This window comes from Lepidochelys kempii, chromosome 18 (genome assembly GCF_965140285.1).
Source record: "Lepidochelys kempii isolate rLepKem1 chromosome 18, rLepKem1.hap1, whole genome shotgun sequence".
Taxonomy (NCBI): domain Eukaryota; kingdom Metazoa; phylum Chordata; order Testudines; family Cheloniidae; genus Lepidochelys; species Lepidochelys kempii.
The window spans coordinates 24,969,203-24,990,110 of record NC_136397.1 but is presented as its reverse complement, the minus strand read 5'-3'; the positions used below and the strand labels follow the sequence as shown (position 1 = coordinate 24,990,110).

At 41.5% G+C, this 20,908-nt stretch overlaps 1 protein-coding gene across 8 annotated transcripts in view; it reads right to left on the bottom strand.

The window, feature by feature from the left end:
• Positions 1-927: 927 nt before the first annotated feature.
• SLC45A1 (solute carrier family 45 member 1) overlaps positions 928-20,908 on the bottom strand; it is a 78,156-nt gene continuing 58,175 nt past the window's right edge. For 6 of the 8 annotated variants that reach the window (XM_073316558.2, XM_073316559.1, XM_073316557.2 and 3 more), the window contains 7 exons: positions 20,638-20,730; positions 18,824-19,048; positions 16,930-17,669; positions 14,911-15,064; positions 13,140-13,316; positions 9,724-9,929; positions 928-1,333 (listed from right to left, as the gene is read on the bottom strand). In XM_073316558.2, the coding sequence (XP_073172659.1) occupies positions 1,067-1,333; positions 9,724-9,929; positions 13,140-13,316; positions 14,911-15,064; positions 16,930-17,669; positions 18,824-19,048; positions 20,638-20,730 (1,862 nt within the window). In that variant the 3' untranslated portion in view covers positions 928-1,066. The remainder of the gene's footprint in view (positions 1,334-9,723; positions 9,930-13,139; positions 13,317-14,910; positions 15,065-16,929; positions 17,670-18,823; positions 19,049-20,637; positions 20,731-20,908) is intronic. The other 2 variants (XM_073316562.1, XM_073316563.1) reach the window with 2 other exon arrangements.

Sequence of the window (20,908 nt, the reverse complement as noted above, 5' to 3'; positions counted from 1 at the left end):
CTGGCTTGGTTGTGGAGCACGTCACAAACCAGCTGAAAAACTTCCAGGTAACTCAACATGTTTTTCAGTGCAAACGATTTGATTATCTTAAAAGACAACAGGTTTTCCGTTGCGACCCTCCATAGACTTGGAGTGCCAAAGATCCTTTGTTCATTACTAGGCATGAATTCTTAAGACACCCCCCGGCCCAGGTTGCCACACTCCCATGGCAGGCTCAGGCTGGGGGACCCAGCGGCGGCTCGGGCCGGGCACAGACTCGGGAGCTCAGCCCGGCCAGCAGCACCCCCGCTCTCCGGGCTCCCACAGACTCACTCTACAGCGGCGCCTGCGAAGTGCTGCAAGAGAACCCGGATACGGACTCAGGGGGAGCAGCCGCTACCGAGCAGGACAATGGGAGGGCGGCGGGATACACGGAACACTATAGCCAAGTCAAAGCCGGAGCCCCGCCCCCTTTGAGGGAGGGCACGCCATCTCAGTAGCCAATCAGAGATGATATCACAACACTCTCGGAGTCCATTGGCTACCAGTGAGTAATCGGGCGGCGGCCCAATAGGAGGTGCTAATCAGTGGCTGGCGGGGCCGGTTGTCCTAGCAATAACCAAGGCCATTGGCCTTTCGGGGGCGGGGCCTATGGCGCTAAGGCCGTGACCCCTCCTCCAATAACCCTTTGGGAAGATCCGACCGACGTGACGTCGGGTCAGACACGACCAACAGGAGGGGGTGGATTCCCCCTCCCCCAGCAGCGGGCGGTCTCCGGGACAGGCGCGCCCCGCTGCCCCTCCTCCGCCCATGCCGGCCGCTGCAGGGCGTGTGTTTGGCTGGTGTGGCCCCGCCAGCTGTGCGCAGCGCCCCAGGGGCAATCGGGGCAGCCTTCCCGCGGGGCACGCAGCACTTGCCGTCCGGAGTAATAAGGAGGCACAAGTACAGTTTGTTTGAGTCGCTTTTATTGCAGCGTCCAGCGGGCCTCGTACGGATTGGTGCCTCTTCTTCCCCGGCAGACGCCAGCCCCTCTCCGGCGGCTGATGGAGCCGCACCAGAGATCCCGCACTGCGGAGCTGGGGCCCCTTCACACGCTCAGCACCAACGGCTGCTGCTCCTCAGCCGTCTCCTCGTTGGCTGGAATCTCATATATGACACACAGAGAGGAAAACAAGCAGCCAATGAAAGACACGAGGCTGGCAAAATACATCACCCCGTTAGCGCTGCCCACCATGGAAGTTATGGGTCCCATCACTATAGAAACAAGAAGCTGAGCTAGGAAATACTGGCAGCTCAGAAGAGAGATATCCACGCCCATCCCCCTCTTGGTACCATCGATAGTCGATCCTGTGAACTGTTCAAAGGGAAAGAAAATCATATGAGAACTAGAGAGTAGTTTAGCAAACCAGAGCAAAATATGCAAATTGTTAACATGGTAAAACAATATGCTAAATGCAAACCTGCAAGATGAGACTTTCAATAATTAACATCCATATGCAGCATTCACTACATTTAATAGAGGAGGACACATTGATTTCCCAAACCTAGCAGCGTAAGGAATTACTGTCCCCAGTAGTTGCTGAATTTACACCAGTATTGTTGAGAATGTAGTAGTGGTTTGTAGCAGTGGTTTTCAACCTTTCTTCATCTGAGGACCCCTAAATTTTTTCCAATAGAGGTGTGGACCCCTTTGGAAATCTTAGGATCTGCAGACCCTCACGGGTCCAAGGACCAGAAGTTGAAAACCACTGGTTTGAGGGTTAGCACTAGGGCTGTCAAGCAATTAAAAAAATTAATCGCGATGAGCTGTTAATAATAGAATACCATTTACTTAAATATTTTTGATGTTTTCTACATTTTCCAATATATTTCAATTACAACACAGAATATAAAGCGTACAGTTCTAGTTTATATTTATTTTTATTATAAATATTTGCACTGTAAAAAACAAGACAGTATTTTTCAATTCACCTTACACAGTGCAATCTCTTTATCATGAAAGTTGAACATTCAAACGTAGAATTATGTAAAAAAATCCCTGCATTCAAAAATAAAACAATATAAAACTTTAAAACCTACAAGTCCACTCAGTCCTACTTCTTGTTCAGCCAATTGCTCAGACAAACAAATTTGTTTATATTTGCAGAAGATAATGCTGCCTGCTTCTTGTTTACAATGTCACCTGAAAAAGAGAACAGGCATTTGCATGGCAATGTTGTAGCCGGCATCACAATATATTTACATGCCAGATGCGCTAAAGATTCATATGTCCCTTCATGCTTCAACCACCATTCCCAGAGGATACGTGTTTGTGCTGATGACGGGTTCTGCTCGATAATGATCCAAAGCAGTGTGCACTGATGCATGTTCATTTACATCATCTGAGTCAGATACCACCGGCAGAAGGTTCATTTTCTTTTTTGGTGGTTTGGGTTCTGTAGTTTCTGCATCAGAGTGTTGCTCTTTTAAGACTTCTGAAAGCATGCTCTACACTTCATCCCTCTCAAATTTTGGAAGGCACTTCAGATTCTTAAATCTTGGGTTGAGTGCTGTAGCTATCTTTAGAACTTTCACATTGGTATCTTGTTTGCATTTTGTCAAATTTGCAGTGAAAGTGTTCTTAAAACAAACAACATGTGCTGGGTCATCATCTGAGACTGCTATAACTTGAAATATATGGCAGAATGTGGGTAAAACAGAGCAGGAGACATACAATTCTCCCCCCAAGGAGTTCAGTCACAAATTTAATTAATGCATTATTTTTTTAACAAGCATCATCATCATGGAAATACATCCTCTGGAACGATGGCCGAAGCATGAAGAGACATATGAATCTTTAGCGCATCTGGCATGTAAATATCTTGCGATGCCAGCTACAACAGTGACATGCGAACACCTGTTCTCACTTTCAGGTGAAGTTGTAATTAAGAAGTGGGCAGCATTATCTCCTGTAAATGTAAACAAACTTGTTTCTCTTAGCATTTGGCTGAACAAGAAGTAGGACTGAGTGGACATGTAGGCTCTAAAGTTTTACGTTGTTTTGTTTTTGAGTGCAGTTATGTAACAAAACACCCTACATTTGTAAGTTGCACTTTCATGATAAAGGGATTGCACTACAGTACTTGTATGAGGTGAATTGAAAAATACTATTTCTGTTACTTTTACAGTGCAAATATTGGTAATAAAAATAATATAAAGTGTGCACTGTACACTTTGTATGCTGCGTTATAATTGAAAACATCCAATTGAAAAACAATAATTGAAAAACATCCAAAATATTTAATAAATTTCAATTGCTATTCTATTGTTTTACAGTGTGATTAATCACAATTAATTTTTGAGTTAATCGCATGAGTTAACTGTGATTAATTGACAGCCCTAATTAGCAAACTAATCTCTTCTCTGGACTATTCCCTTAATGCTGGACTACCAAGGCAACGCCATAGGAAAAAGCAGTTGTGCATAAAGGAAACAGCTCAGCAGAAAGGCAAATGATCTTCTCTACCTTTTGAAACTCCAATATTTCCTGAATTTGTCTGCTGGGGAATCTTTTCTCCCCTTAATACAAGTATATACCATTAATGCTCCTAAAAGTTGTTTCTTTCTGGTCAACATCAATTGGAGAATAGAATTCTTAATGTGATAAATCTTCCATTGGAAATTCTGAATGTGAGGTTGATCCTGCTACCACAGAAATCATTTTATAAAAGTCCCACTGATACCAATAGGAGTAAGATTTGGCCCAATATGTACAGCCAAACACTTACTAGCTAAACAAGAGAAGGATAAATACACAACTATTCCAACAGACACTTCTAGCCCATTAACTAGAACAGTGACTGATAATGTTAATACTCGTTACTTGAAATCCATTCACCAGTAACAAGCAGAAATCCACTCACCAGTGTGAGGGAGCTACAGCCATCCATTTTTTGCAGATTTTAAGCCTTCATTTAATAAAACTAGCTTTTAACTCTTGCAGTGGAGAAAACAACTTCCACATGTAAACTGATGCATTTGCTATCTTCCTGAACCTGCAAATCAACAGCTCCAGTGTCTCTGCTACCATTCCTATCTTTTCTAACAAGCAGTAGAATTAAATTAATAAGACTGGTCTGTTTTCACTGATGTTATGCAGAACCCTGTACTCACAAAGAAGCTACCATAATCATGTCATTTTTGCTCTACAGATGCTTAGGAAAGCTATGAATTTTCTGATAGGTCTCTGGTCAATATTAACAAGGTTTGAAATACTTAATGTAATAATAATAGGAATATATAAAAAAGAAACAAGATTTACAATTTACAATGTATAAAAAGCTAATTTAATTCCAGTTACCCCAGAATCTGAATTTGACAATTGCCCTAGCAGATGATGCCAATAAACACAGGTTTTGTGACGTCTCAGTTCCCATTGTATATAGTGACCCATGTTTTACTCAGTTATCGTTTAAGCGTAAATGGGGAAACAAAAGAATTTAACAGAGGGATTCTAAAAAAACACAATAGCTATTTTTGCGTAAAATAATTTAAATTGTGAAACTGTCTAATGTCCTTATTTAATACTACATTCTGCTTGAGTTAATGCAAGATGCCGATTTCCCCCCTTTCCTTAAATTTTTACATTTTCCTTTTTCTATGTCATGTTTGCATCTTTATTTACATGCTAAGAATTTTGGAAAAATATTTGTATCCAAAGAGGTGAATACAGGTGTGTGCTGTTCAGTTAATGTCACTTGTAAAATTAATGCAGGAGAAAGTTTACTGAGATTAAATTCCATCTGTTTAGAGTATTTGACACAAGGATTTGTGTGAGCTTTAATTGGGTAGGTCTGTTTATCAAGTGTGCAAGTGGTTCCAAGATATGTCAATACTACTAAATAAGGCCTGATCCTGCAAAGAGTTACACCTATGGAGCTCCATTACTTTAGTGCTTTGCGATCCTGTATGCCTGCATACAATCCTTTGTGCAACCAGGATCTAATAATTTAGGGCCAATTTGTGGCTTTGCCTCAAGCCCTGCGGAAGAGGCAATGCATTGTTGTCTGCCACAGAAGCACACAACAATCTTGCCAACTCTCACAATTTTACTGGGAGTCTTGTGACAAAAAGTGTTTCCCAAGCTCCTGGAGTGATATTAATATGTGAGAATCTGAGCTTTTGTATATAGATAAAGGAAGTTTCTAGCCCTCATGGTTGTGGAGAATATCTTGAAAATGTGATCCTAGTGTATCCTAGAGTCTAAAAACCCAGAAGGCAAATAGAACTCATCACAAATTAATTATTTTTTAAAAAAACATGATTTTAAAGCCAATCTTATGATTTTTGTTTTAAATGTTTGGGGTTGGAAATGCTGAAGCCAGGAAACTGATTGTGACTCAGAGAATCATAATTTGGGTATCCCCTTGTTCTAGGGGAGGAAATAATCTGTGCTAGCACTACAGATAGTACAGATTACTTTCCTGGCACATCAGTTCACTTGGCAAGCATATTGGAGGACATTTCATATCCAAGGTTCTCTTTACTCCCTGTCCTGGCCCATCACATGTGCAGGGGAAAAGAGAAAGTAGCAGCCCTGTAGAAACTGCTTTCCTCCCTGTTATGTGAGGAGCCAGGACTCCTTACATTGTCTATCCCCTGTATGAGTATGCGGCAAGGGTCACAATTGGGCAAATATAATTCATGTAGAATATTGTATAGCATCACAATAATGTTAGGGTTATACAGTTAAGCACTCAAAAGTCAGCAAACGTCAACGTTAAAATTTCAGCCATAGTTCAAAAGCTATCAGGCATGTACAAGCTACTATTTTCAAACCTTCACAACTTGGTGACAAGGCAAATGGATTTTCACAAGGATACTGTAAGACACTTCTCCTTCCTCACAGCTCTTACCTACCAAATTTCCTATTTTGCTTCCAGACATTGCTAAAACTATTCATATAAAACTTACATATTTTAGATTTTTTTAAAATAATAGGTCCCCCCCATTCTCAAAAATGAACTGCTTTTGTGCAGACAATAGAACAAGTTTATCCTTGGGCAGAAATTAGACTTGGAAAAATTCACCCTTAATCATGCAAATCTGAGAAGTATGAGTAACTGAAAAGTGATTTATGATGGAAATGCTTAGGCAACCTTGTTGACAGCTGTAGTAAGTGCTCCAGCAGTAATGAAGTTTGCCTGAGATTTAGGGTTGCCATTCAGCCAGTGTATATCACCTGCATGAACAGTATTCTGTTGAGACATGGTATTTCCCTTTTGCTGTATAGTGCTGGGGTGTCCTAAAACATTTTTAGAGATTCCTTAGCCCAGATCCACAAAAGGGATTTAGGTGTTGTGATGCTCCTAACTTTTAGGCACCTAGAAAGTCACAGGAACATCACTGTGGTCCACAAAGCCTGAGTTGGGCACCCAGACTCCTACACAACGAATGGGGAGAGACATAGAAGCAATCAACAAAGCTAGCCCTGCTAGGCAGGGAGCCACCTAAGCTAGCCAATGGGAGATGTCTATGAGAAGGATGCATGCCAAGCCCTGAACCACTCTTGATGTTTGGTGCCTAAGTCTGGTCTGTAGGAAGGCACCTATCTCTGTTTGTGATTAATTAATCAGGGGAAGATAGGCATTCAGCTGTCTAGATTGAATGCGGGGGCCCAATCCAATAGTTGGCCTGTCAGCACACCTACTTTTGCCAGGATAAATTTAATTTAAACCTGCATGCGAGTTCACACAAAACAGCCCAAGAAGGCACTTCCTTATAACCTTTAGCTGATCAGTTAAGGTACTAACCCAGGATGTGCTTTGGATTTTGGAGGATAGGATTCAAATTTAAAATGATCTGGACAAACAGGAGAAATTATCTGAAATACACAGGATGAAATTCAATGAGGACAAATGCAAAGTACTCCATTTAGGAAAGAACAATCAGTTGCACACATACAAAATGGGAAATGACTGCCCAGGAAGGAGTACTGCAGAAAGAGATCTGGGGTGTCACAGTAGCTCGTAAGGTAAATATGAGTCAACAGTGTAACACTTGCAAAAACAGTGAACATCATTCTATGATGTATTAGCAGGTGTGTTGTAAGCAAGACATGAGAAGTAATTCTTCCACTCTACTCCATGCTAATAAGGCCTCAACTGGAGTATTGTGTCCAGTTCTGGGTGCCACATTACAGGAAAGATGTGGATAAATTGGGGAAAGTCCAGAGAAGAGCAACAAAAAGGATTAAAGGTCTAGAAAACATGACCTATGAGGGAAGATTGAAAAAAATGGGTTTGTTTAGTCTGGAGAAGAGAAGACTGAGAGAGGGGACATGATAACAGTTTTCAAGTACATAAAAGGTTGTTACAAGGAGGAGAGGGGAAAATTGGTCTTGTTAACCTTTGAGGATAGGGTAAGAAGTAATGGGCTTAAATTACAGCAAGGGAGGTTTAGGTAGGACATTAGGAAAAAATTCCTAATTGTTAGGGTAGTTAAGCACTGAAATAAATTCCTTAGGGAAGTTGTGGAATCTCCATCATTGTAGGTTTTTAAGAGCAGGTTAGACAAACACCTGTCAGAAATGGTCTAATTATTATGTAGTCCTGCAATGAGTGCAGAAGACTGGACTAGATTACTTCTCAAGGTCCTTTCCAGTCCTATACTTCTATGATTCTACCTGAAGGGGAGAATGGACTTGAACAGGGAGTTGCCACAGTCCTAACCACTAAGCTATAGAGTCATTCTAACTCTTTCTCAGTCCAATTGATATTTAATTATTCAATCATTTAATTAAAGTGGGCCAACTTCAAAAGGAGATACTGAGGGAGCCCCATGTCAGAATATCCTATAGCACATTGTTCAAATCTCTTCTCATCAGACAGAGGGGGATTTGAAGGGTGGGTCTTCCACATCCTGCATAAATACCCTAACCACTAGGCTAAAAGTTAGAATGGAGGTTGTCCTCCTCTCCTCCCCCCAGCTGTTTTGTGTGAACTCACATGTGGGGCCTGATCCAGTAGGTGTGCTAAGAGACTGCCTACCAGATTGGGCCCCACACATGACTTACGCACTCTAATACCCATCTTCTTCAGTGTGTGAATCATTCCAGAGCATAGGCAAGAGACATGCACCTGGACACCAAGAGTGATGCCGCAATGTGCATGCTCAGTAGCAGAAACACGGGCACCTATGGAACTCTTACTGCCAAAACTTATGCAACAAGCAAGTTTAGGTACTACAAAGTTAGGCGGCAGCTGAGTAGGAGGTTGTGAATCACAACTGTGCCTAAAAAGGGGACTCAGGCACCTAAAAACAGGATTAGGTGCATATGTACCTTCTTTGATCCCACCTTTAGTTCTCGCTCAGTCTTGACTGCTTGTGGTATTTCTAGCTCATCCATCCCCCTGTGCTCAGTGTGGCTTTGGAAATTCAATGTTGATAAGTAATGAATGCATATTAGAAAAATAATCCCAACTATACATACAAAATGATGGAATCTAAACTAGCTGTTACCGCTTGAGAGAGATCTTGATGTCATCATGGATAGTTCTCTGAAAACATCTGCTGAATGTGCAGTGGCAGTCAAAAAAGCTAACACTATTAGGAACCATTAGGAAAGGGATAAATAATAAGACAGAAAATATCTTAATGCCACTATATAAATCCATGGTACGTCCACACCTTGAATACTGTGTGCAGTTCTGGTTGCCCCATCCCAAAAAAGATGTATTAGAACTGGAAAAAGTACTGAGAAGGGCAACCGAAATTATTAAGGGTATAGAACAGCTTCCAGAAGAGGAGAGATTAAAAAGTCTGGGACTGTTCAGCATGGAAAAGAGACAACTAGGCAGGGATATGATAGAGGTCTGTAAAATCATAAGTGGGAGGAGAAAATGAATAAGGAAATGTTATTTATCCCTTCACATAACACAAGAACTAGGGTTACCCAATGAAATTAATAGGCAGCAGGTTTAAAACAAACATAAGGAAGTACTTCACACAACAAATCAATAACCTGTGGAACTCAGTGCTAAGCAATGTTCTGAAGGCCAAAAGTATAACTGGGTTAAACAAAGCATTAGATAAGTTCATGGAGGATAGGTCCATCAGTGGTTGCTAGCCAAGATGGTCATGGATGCAACCCCATGCTCTGGGTGTCCCAAATTCTCTGACTGCCAGAAACTGGGACTGGACAACAGAGGATGGATCACTCAGTGATTGCCATGTTCTGTTCATTCCTTCTGCAGCATCTGGCATCGGCCACTGTCGGAAGACAGGATACTGGGCTGGATGGACCATTGGTCTGACCCACTATAGCTATTCTTATTTTCTTATGCTTCCTGATCAGATTCTGCCAAACATGAGTATAGGACCATTAATAGTGTCCTGGCCAGCACAGACTGAGCTATGAAAAAATAACTTAAAATAAATATTCAGCTTCTCAGCAATATGCAGCGGAGGGCAAGGGACAAGGAAAAAGAAGTAAGCATTAGAGAGGCTGGGAAGGGGAGGAGGGCAAAGGAAAATCAATAGAGATGAAGAAGATTCAGTTCCCTTTCTACCCGTGGCTGGCCACATAGTAGAAAGAGATTTTTAAACAAGTTAATTCTAACTGATTGTATGTGCAGCAGAAAAAGAAAAGGAGCAAAAAATTCTAGTTGAACATGATCTGTCTTGGCAGAAGTTTGTCTTAGCTGTGGGTAGTGTAGAAACTTCTGCACTTTATGGTTTAAAAACATGTAGTAGTGGGAAACTTACCTTTTTACTCTGGTAGTAATCACACAACAGAGAATAAGGGAGTGTGCAGAGCGTTGAAAACAAAATACCATAAGTTATGCATAAAGATAAAACCACATAGATATTTCTGGAGACTGTAGCCAGGCCTGTACCAAGTCCAAAAGCAAGGTATGCTATGAAATACAGGGTGCGAATACTGAAGTATTCTTCCAGCTTTTCTAGTGCAGCTGTAAAATAGAATTTAAGAGAATAAATTGCACAGAAACATATAAACAGATTCTGTGTATTTTTTTAACTTTCTGCTGTGACTACATCCTAGTTGCCCTGGTCTTTAACCTTCTCAAAGCATTAGAATTATTGGTTTATTTAATTATGGGAAATAACTTTCCACAAACAATAAAGGGAATTTGTGAGATATTATATTTCTTTTTCTTAATCTGATGTCATAATTTTTACTTTTGCCAATTGTTTTGAAGTATACTTTAATGCAAATACTTGTAAAGTTAGCATATGTGATACTGTATAAGGTTGGAGTGATCAGCTTCTGGTACTGTCAGCTTTTCAGGTCATGCAGAATAAGATCTTTCACACAGAGCATGTTAAGAAGGTAATTATGAACTGAAGAATGGCCTGTCTATCCTTCCTTTACCCACATTAAGGCTTTTTAGGTGTACATCCCCATGTTTTCTGAACCCTGTCTATTATTAATCTATGGTTTATGGATACAACTTTAACAGGACTATGAATGAAATGTAAGATCTTTAGTGGAGAAATGATTGATAAATAAGGGCCAGATTCCGCCAACTGCACATTTCTTGAAGGACTGCTACTTCTAGAACAAAATAAGTTGTCATGTGGAAAAAAATGAATATATCTTAGGGGTACTGTATGTTTTCTTCTCAGTGTGTATGTGTAGCGGGGTGGCTACCCGCTCTTGCCCTGAAGGACTGAAAAGCCAGCCCTTTGAGCGGGCTGTGGGCTAGAAGCTGGGCTGATAGGGGAAATAGCCGCAGCTGGGCCATGCCCCAATCAGGGCCCAGCTGGCCCTTACAAAGGCTGGGAGCCAGAAACTCAGGCAGTCTCTCTCTGGCTAGAGAGAGATAGATAGGCCTGGTTGCAGGGGAACTCACCTGGGGACCTAGAGTAAGGCAGGGCTGGGAAGCCCTAGGCCAGCAACTCCCCAGGCTGCAGGGCCTGGTCCCAGGCCCTTATAGGTATTGGGGTTGCAAAGGGGCAGTCTGAGGGTGGGTAAGGGCAGCCAGTCCAAATCCCTTGTTGCCTGTGGTGATTGGCTTTTACACTGCAGTCTGCCCCAGGGTGTGGGGGCTTGATGGTAACTGGCAGTAGCCATGACTGAGGTGATGTGGGGATAGTGGGTGAGGGTTCCTAGGGAGTGGGGGTACTGCCAGGGGGCAGCACCCAAGGCAAGGGCACCGGACATGGGGGCTAGTGGTAAGGTAGATCACTGGCCTGCAGAGGGTGCTCTGGGCTGGAAATTGAGCTAATTCCCAAGGATGACCAGTAGGAGGTGCTGCTGGGTGAGTCCAAATGCTTGCAATATGCATAACTTGTGCAGTGTTACTATTTGCCAAAAAAACAGAATTCTACCCAGAAGAGGCTGCCTGTCAGTGGTGAGTGAAGGAATTGCACAATGGTTGCCTGAGCTTGCAAAGACGTTACACTCAACTTGATACCATTTCTATTTGCCTCTGTCTGTAACACAATAACCTTTGAATGCTACAACTATTCAATTTCAAAATTTCAGTAAACATTCAAGGTATCAAGGGCCAGAATACTATTGGATTTTTGGAAAATCAGGAAGCTGAAAGGTGGGAAATGGGGGGGACCCCACGAAGCCTTACCAGCTCTTTAGTACAGCCATAATTTTAAACCCCTCTGCAATTGTTTTAGCTCAAACAACTGGTTGATAGTACCCATTAATGTCTTCTAGCATAACAGTAGTCCTGACTCATCTCTGTCTATCCTACCAATACATTGAATCATATAAATGTAGGGCTGGAAGGGACTGCAAGAGGTCATATAATTTTCCCCCCTATGCTGAGGCAGAACCAAGCAATCATACACCATCTCTGAGAGTGTTTGTCTAACATGTCCTTAAAAACCTCTAATGATAGGGATTCCACACCTTCCTTAGTAACTTATTCCAGTACTTAACTATCCTTTATAGTTAAAAAGGTTTTACTAATATCTACCCTAAATCTCCCTTGCTGCAGATTTAACTGATTACATTTCTTGTTCTACCTCCAATGGACATTGAGAACAATTTACCACCATCCTCTTTACATATTTGAAGACTATTATTAGGTTTCCCCCTCAGTCCTACACAAAGTACTCCTGTTAATGCACCCCAGAATTATATTAGCCTATTTCACAACTGCACCACACAGTTGGTTCATATTAAACTTGTGACCCACTATAACTCCCAGTTCCTTTTCTGCAGCACTGCTGCCTAGACGGTTATTCCCAATTTTATATTTGTGCATTTGACATTTCTTTCCTAAGTGCAGTAGGTTCCACTTGTTTTAATGAATTTCATCTTGTTGATTTCAGACCAGTTCCCCAATTTGTCATGGTCATTTTGAATTATAATCTTGTCCTCCAAATTGTTTGCAACCCCTCCCAGCTTGATGTCACCTGCAGATTTTATAAGTATATTCTCCACTTCATTATCTAAGTCATTAATGAAAATAGTGAATAGAACCAGACTCAGGACAGACCTCTGTGGAGCCCCACTATTAATGTCCTCCCAGTTTGGCAGAAAACCATTGATAACTGAAAAACTGTACTCAGAGTAGTCAGTTGTGCACGCACATTACAGTAATTTCATAGCCACATTTCCCACTTTGCAAGTAGGACTGTGTCCCTGTGCATATGGGTGGAGGGATGCATGCTCCCTGTGCATGGGGTTTGTGTGTGCATAGGGTGTGTGAATGCAGGGCATACAGAATCCTTAGCAGTCGCAGGGGAGTTACAGGAAGCCCCTGCAATAGAGGCAGGTGGGATGGCAGGGAGCTATGTGGGAAAATTGTGGGATGCAAGGAACCCTTGGTGCATGCAAAATATCCGGCTTACACAAGCTATGAAGTGTGCAATTCCCCCATACCTCAGTTCACCTACCTCACAAGAGTTTTGTGAAGCTGTGGATTACTTTATGAACAGTGCTATACAATGGCAATTTGTTTTATTGTGACGAGACTGTTGGGTGTCTGTGCTGTCAATGCTAACCAGTATTAACAAACAGACAGACAAGAACTGCTAATAAAAAAAAAAGATTTTAGGGCAGAAAAACCATCAAGTAGCACTCTAATCTGCAATATAAATGCCAAGCCTAAAACAACATTCTATACTGCAGAAGCAGCTTTTCAGAGGCAGTTCGTTCTCCTCTCAGCATTATGGGAGAAAGCTCTGCTTAATACCTGAATAGAATGCAGCACTGAATGCATAGATACACATTCCCCAACACCCCATGGTGACCCCAGCATTGTATTTTTGATATTCATCAGAGTTGTGAGGGGCTTTAGGATTGCCTTGAAACACCACTTCTCCCATGAAGTCTGTGTAGAACAGCAACATTCCCTCAAACGAGAGCCAACCTAGAAGAAGCCAGAAGCAATATTTATTTATTTAAATTTGAATGGCATCTTTAAGCTCCCACTCCAAGCTCTGGGTACTCTTGCATATTTTAGAAGTCCCAGCAGTAAACAAACTGTGTAACATTCTATAATACACTCCACAGCTTGCCCTTATCATCATCATGGGAGTTACCTGAGACCTCTCTCTTTATATACTACACTGTAATCTGTATCAAAGTCAGTTAGCATTTTAAAGGTTAAAACCTACCCTTTGAACACCACCTGGAATCCCCAAAGGCAGACTGCACTGGTCAGAGCACTGATCAGAGCAAGAGAAACCACAAATGGGTTACAGAATTCTGAACTAGCTTCAGTTTCTAAATGGATTCAAGATCTAGCTTTCACATAGAGCACATCATAGTAGTCTAATCTTGAGATGACAAAGGCATGTATTAGTGTAGCAAGGTCTGAGAGAGATGACTCCACTGATCTTTCCAAAATCAGATGGGAAAAGTGCTTTTAGTTATGGCGACTACCTGGGACTCCAGCAGCATCCTCTAGTTCAATAAAATTCCATAGCAGCGAATGTATGTTGCAAATGGTGGCTGTGCTCCCTCACTCAAGGATGCTGATGCAACAGTTCATCTGATTCTTTCTGCCAACTTATTAATATTAACTCAGTCTTCTCTCGACTGAGCCTGACCTATCGAGCCTTCTACAGTCACTTGGCCACTGTATTAACAGATGGAAAGTGATGGTGGTGTAGAGCTGGCTGCCATCAGAATACTGAAAACTCCACAGCCCATGTCTCTTACAATCTTTCTTACGGAGCCTCATGTACACATGGAACATGAGTAGAAAGAGAGTTGAACCCTGTGTTGCCTCACATGGGAGTGTCCCTGGCACAAATAAAAGAGAATATCACCCATCATTATCCTTACAACATGTCTAAATGAACACACATTGTGTGGCAAACTGCGGGATAAATCTACAGAGCTCCAGCATACTGCACACTAAGAGTGTATGTGCAGGGTCCACATGAAGAGTTCCCTTTGGAACGGACAGTTAGTGGATGGCACACTGGAGCTCTGAAGATTTACACCCCAGTTTACTGAGCAGTGAGTTTCATCTAGAAATGCCCTTAGAGGCCTCTGAGCAAATAAACACTCATTCAATAAGAAGTCCAATACCAGAGGACAATGTCAAAGGAGGCTGATTTGTAAAATTTTAATGATAAAATTTTCAATTTATAATTTCTGCTCCTAGTTCAGTTTCTTGTGTCCTAGTACATATACTCCACCTAATCAGAGGTAGATTTCCTTAGTGCCGATATAAACAAGGAATTATTTTTTTACTAAAAATAAATATGTATTCATTTCTGGTAGAAAATAATCTAGTTATAGAAGAACCATAAGAGACTTTCTGGAGTTTGGAATACTATCAGTCACCTTCATGGAGAAAATTAGGACTCAGTTACTCAGTAGTCCTCAGCAAGGGACAACCACAATAGATCAAACACTTTAAAATATTAATCTAAACTGATTCTTAAACCATTTTCTTCTGAAGGAAAATATGATTACTTTCATGGTGAAAACATGACATTGTGCAGGTTTACCTAGGAAGTGGTTGATGCAGAGGTTACGCAGAGTCTTGGGCATGTGGCAGATGGTTGAACAAAGAAGTTTCATGGAAAGTGATTGCTCAGACATCTCACCTGATCCATTCAACTCACTCTCATACTTCATACCATTCAGCAAAATATTAGCAACCTGCACCATAAGAACTCCAAATCAGAAAACATAAAAACAAAGCTGTGTAATATTACATTTCTTTGTGGTCACTGACAGTGTTGCCATAAAAAGTAAACATTGAGAATAAAGATGAGTCTAGATTCAGTGGGGATGCAAGCAATGGAGTAAATAAGTTAATCATAAAATGCAAAGTAGTATTCTGTATACGGTTTTGGCTTTCAGTGGATTCGAAACAAGTATCTTACACTCTTCTGGATTTCTTTGGGAACCAAATTTAGTACTGGCGTAAGTGGACATGAATCCCATTGAAGTCAATAGGAGCTGTCCTCAGAACAGGGCTGCATTTGGCTGCAGGAATAGTAGGGGTGGTGCAGACAAAAGGACCTCCTTTAATTTACACACTCACGTTAGTTGTTTTTCCTGCTATTCCCCACACACATGGGATGAAATCCTGGCCCCACTGAAATCAGGGAAACCAGGATTTTACTCATAGTGGTAAATTACACTCATTTTGCACAGCTACTGAATGTCTAGTTCAGGGGTAGGCAACCTATGGCATGCGAGCTGATTTTCAGTGGCACTCACACTGCCCGGGTCCTAGCCACCGGTCCAGGGGGCTCTGCATTTTAATTTAATTTTAAATGAAGCTTCTTAAATATTTTTAAAATCTTATTTACTTTACATACAACAATAGTTTAGTTATATATTAAAGACTTATAGAAAGAGGCCTTCTAAAAACATTACATTGTATTACTGGCATGCAAAACCTTAAATTAGAGTGAATAAATGAAGACTTGGCACACCACTTCTGAAAGGCTGCCAATCACTGATCTAGTTGGTGTATGTTAAAGTACTTCCTATTCCCACCTGCACCTTTTAAGACCAACTTACACCTAGCATGTAATTTACACCGCCATTTATGTCACTCCTGAATTTTGGCAAAAGATTTACATGAGTGTTACACCTGTTAACATCAGGTTATCATTGGCTGAAGTTGGCTCATGTGTACAAAGGGCTGCTGAATGCATTCCCTATACAAAATAAGCTCATTCACAAGCCTGAAAACAGTAATATGATGGCAAAAAATATCCGTTAAGCATGTTTCAAAACACAAAATGTATAACTGGGTCAAAAGATAGCAAAAGAAACATACATAACAGGACAGGTGCCTCATTTCTGTTCCCGTTATGTACCAGCACACAGAGGTCCCTGACCTCCTGCAGATTCCCAGGAAACCACTAGGTTTGGGGACAAGCCCCACAGCCTTTTCCCAAGAGCTGGAAAATCTCACTTTCCCTGATGAAAACATGGGCAGTAATCTTCATGAGGAGATGCTCACAGCAAAACACCTCCCCACACCCACCATTACTTTGGTTATCATTTCATGGGCTGTGAATTAATTTGTAGCTCATGAAAGCTTATGCTCAAATAAATTGGTTAGTCTATAAGGTGCCCCTAGTACTCCTTTTCTTTTTGTGTCTAACATTATTAACCTCAGAAATGCTGATGCACATAATTTGCCTCTGCACCTTGTGTTATATTGTCTGAGGGGTGGGAAAAGGCCCACATTATTCCCTGGCGGAGAGTCCGAATCATAAATAATTTCCCGCAATCTCTTACTAATTTTTGTTCCCTAAATCTCTCTTATTAATAGACTCATATTATGAGTTCATACATTGTATTCCTACCATAGCTTTCATAAACAAGCTGTTACAAAGAGCCCTTAATCACAAGTGTGTATAGACAAACAAAAAGTCAGTCATTATGATAAAAGTATATATTTAAGCATTTTAAAATAAAAGGTAAAACTATCTAAAGAGACTAAATGAATGTTCAGATTACATGGTCATGACATTGTTTCTGGATATATTTTCTCCCCTTACCTGTTGGCTGAAGGTTACATTTCTTCTCCTGCTACTTTCTGGACAATATCCTGTTACAACATCTGGAATGGCCAAGGTCTGAGGCCTTTTCAGAATCCCTACTGATCGTGGCTTTATTGCATCCAGTGAACCCACCCTTAATGCATCTCCATCTGTCCCTGGATTTACAGAATTCTCCCCTTGGTCCAGGATTCCATTTTCTTGACAGTAAAAGCCCTCTGGCACCCTGGGAAAGCTGACACTGATTGCCTGTCTGGGCAAGCTAGCTGGGATTGCTAAATAGCCATCATACCCTCCTGTGAAGCAGTCTATGAGCACGCTGTCAATATTTGAGGTCCCAAATGATGATGCAAATTCATTAATTCCTGTCAAGGAGTTGTCTCTGCTGTTAAAACTGCCATATTTAGGTGTGAGTGGGCTGAGAGGGGAAATTGGACTTGTAAAACTTGCATATAAATCATGTGCGTTACGAGAACTGAGGTTTTCATGTACACCTTCCTCAAACAAAAGAGGTGGAGAAGGAGGAAGAGGAAGACTTGGACTCTTCATCACTTTTTTCTTCTTGCTAAAAGACTGCAGCGGTCTTTCTGGAATGCTAATTAGAGTCAAGACAGTAGTGATAGTCAATATTATTGCTGTGAAGACATAGATGACACGGAGCTGCCCTCCCACAGCTCTTCCAAAACTGGTTTTATCCCAATTTATTCCTCCAACAACATAACCAAAGCCGCCTCCAAGACCTGTTGGGGAAAATAGATTAAGATTACCTTCCCTAGCCAATTCCTAAAGAAAAAAGGCAATGAAGCACAGCACCATTTGAATCATGAGTTCTGAGCTAGATTCCCAATTCCTAGCTAATCACTTTAAGGATTTATATCTCTTAAATACAATACAATAGCCTGCACCAAAAACACATTAATGATGAGATAGAGAGGGGAAGGGGGTTGATGCTGCACAAGTAATTGATGTAAAGAATCTGAAGCCAACTCTACTCCCACATTTGCCAGCTCATTTTAGGACAAGTCACTTAATCTTTGTAAGTGTCAGAGTTCCCACCTGTAAAATGACAATAGTGATGCTTACCTGCCTCATGGCATAGCTCTAGGATTAAAGTGCATTTCTGCTCTGAAAAGTGAAGTTAAAATTGATCCTTCATACTCAATAGGAAGCTCTTCTCTGTGTGTATTCAGAGTCAGGTTAGCTCAATTTACTGAATAATGGGCTGGCTACACATTTGAAGTGGCAACACTGTTTAAAACAAACACTATATAAAATATATACATTATACAAACTCCATTCATGTGGTGACAGCCTTAGGCGAATGTCCTTTCTTTCATCACACACACAGAGCAATGCAGAAGTATGTTTTATAAATCTGGTGAAAGAGGAAAACTAAACTGCAGAATTTGATAGCTAACAATGAAAATAAAGATCAGCAGTTTTAGGGCAACCAGCAGGATTTGCCTCCTCCAATAAAGCCAATACAAATGGTATTTTCTCCTGAATACAGTATGATCATCTCCTCTCTGTAAATATTATTGCTACCATATCTGTTTGAGGGGGGTCTCATGAAGAGCTGTCAAGAATTTGGTTTATTTCTATTTTTACATTTGTTAAACTCTTTGACAATAAAACGCAAACTGATAAAGGGCAAAATATCACAAACTTACTATAATTTATACACTGTTTATTTTTTAAATTACTGAAGTTACCTATTGAGTTATACTTATAGTAGAGGAAAAGAGACAGTTCCCCAACCCAAAGCTGTATGTATCATTACAGTTCAAAGACCTATGGTATATACAAACATTTGTGCCATGCTATTCTATATTGGAACTTGTCTGCTCATAGCTAAATGGCTATATACCATGCAAGAGTAAATAAAAGTGCATACCTGCTAACAAAGCATGGATGTTAAGCCCCCTGTCTTGATCCACTGGGCTACACACATCCATCATATAGGCATGACTGGGATTGTCTGCCGAATCTGCACTAAAGTCCATTAGGACAACCCCACAGATTGTGAGAATGATCCCCCACTTATGGTTATTCACAGTGTCAGCCAACGCACTGCCAATGTCCCTTCCATTCAGCATAAGTGAGAGCCCCAGTAATGCTCCTAGGAACAAGGAATCAAATTAGATCAACCGGGAGGAAAAAATTATGAAGGCCCATCCTTCCTTGCTCTCCGATTGTTATTCTACACCAAACTCAGTACAGCAGGTAGCATCATTCACAGTCAGATCACCACAGACTGGGGGTTCTGTGTGGTTTATGGAAAGATTTTGGATCTCTGTTCCCAACAATGTCCAAACTAACTGAATTATTTGCTCTTCTTAGATCCAATCTCAAAATTTAATGAGCAATTTCCATAGTTTGTTTGTTTGTAGAGTTTCCTTTCTGCTGACAGGCCTTCACATAGGACTAGATCTCTCCAGATAATTGAGCAGACAGGACGCTTCCATACATACATCTCTAGTTGCCCACACAGGAGGCAGTGGGAGAGTGCCATCTGAGGCTAATGTCAACACTAGAAGCTAGGGGTATAGTTCCCAGCTAACATACATATACTCACACTAGCTCTCATCAAGCTATTGCAATTATAAATCATAATGTAACCACAATAGCACAGGCAGTGACAGCATGGTTTAGTTGTACTGAGTACATACCCACCATTTTCCCGCAGGTTGGTACTTAGTACAGCTAAGCCATGCTTCTGCTGCTGTTGCCCATGCTATCATGGCTACACTACTATTTAGACTTGTGTTAACTCAATGAGAACTGGTGCGAGTATGCAAACATGAGTTGGGAATCACACACAGCTCAAAGTTTAGATGTAGCACTGTTCCATCCTCCTGGAACCCTATAGATGCCCCTCTACAGGAGCTCCACATAGAAGGAGTTTCATGGTAGGGTGTGGGGAATAGTAGGGGACTGTCCACACTCAGCAGTATCATCCACTGCAAATGCTACCGATACAGGAGGGAATGCTGTTTGAAGCACTAACTGCCTTTGCTTCCCCTTCCTGCCTTCTACTGCACAACAGTAAGGAGACCCAGCCAGAGGCAAACTAGAAGGCTCCTGCCTCTCTGGATCTGCCAGCCCCAGCAAACTCTAGAGAGCCCCATAACTCTCCCCTGGAGCAGGGAACCTCTCAGGCCCCCTCATGTGGGAGCTTTCACTCTGGGAAAGGCCATATGGGCAATAGTCTATGTATTTCTCTGACCAATTATAAATTCCTTCTGCTTTTGAGGAAACAATCCCACTTGCTGACCTCAGCTTTTTAAGTGTAAAATTCAACACAAACAGCACTGCACACACCTCATTTTCAAACACTAACCAGCTAAAGCTCACAGCACCTCTCTTATGCAGAAAAGGAAACTGGTGTAGCAAAGGCTAGAGATTCTACCAGAGCCACATGGCAAGTGTCAGGGCTGGAATTAGAAGTCAAGATCTTGAAGCCCAGTCCTATGCTTTTTTCACCAGCTGTGGCACTCACAGCCCTGCACAGCTGAGGGGAAGGGGAATGGGGCTTTTCAGGTCAGAGCACCAGTGAGGGTTGGGGAGAAGAGGGGGCCTGTCACCAAGAACACTGCCCCGGGGGGGGGGGTGCAGTTGGAGGGAAGTGGAAGGGAAGGAGAGGTTTTTCACTGACTAACATTTTTTGAGATTTAAAGTTATTTTTCTTTTATATTTAAAAAAACACACCTATTGCCAGGACCAGAATGAAGGGTCGCCTCCTGCCAAATCTTGATGTGCATCTGTCACTCCAGGCCCCCAGAAAAGGCTGCAGCAGGAATCCTGAAACAAAAATGACTCACAAGTAAGGGACATTTCTATTACCATCCTGTTTCACCAAGACTTCATCATGGGAAGTTTAGAAGGCAGGAAATGCATCATTAAGGCAGAATGTGACCTTCTCGATCAACAGCAGTCATCTATGCCCAGATTTTAAACGGTATTAGGCATTGTTGTGCTT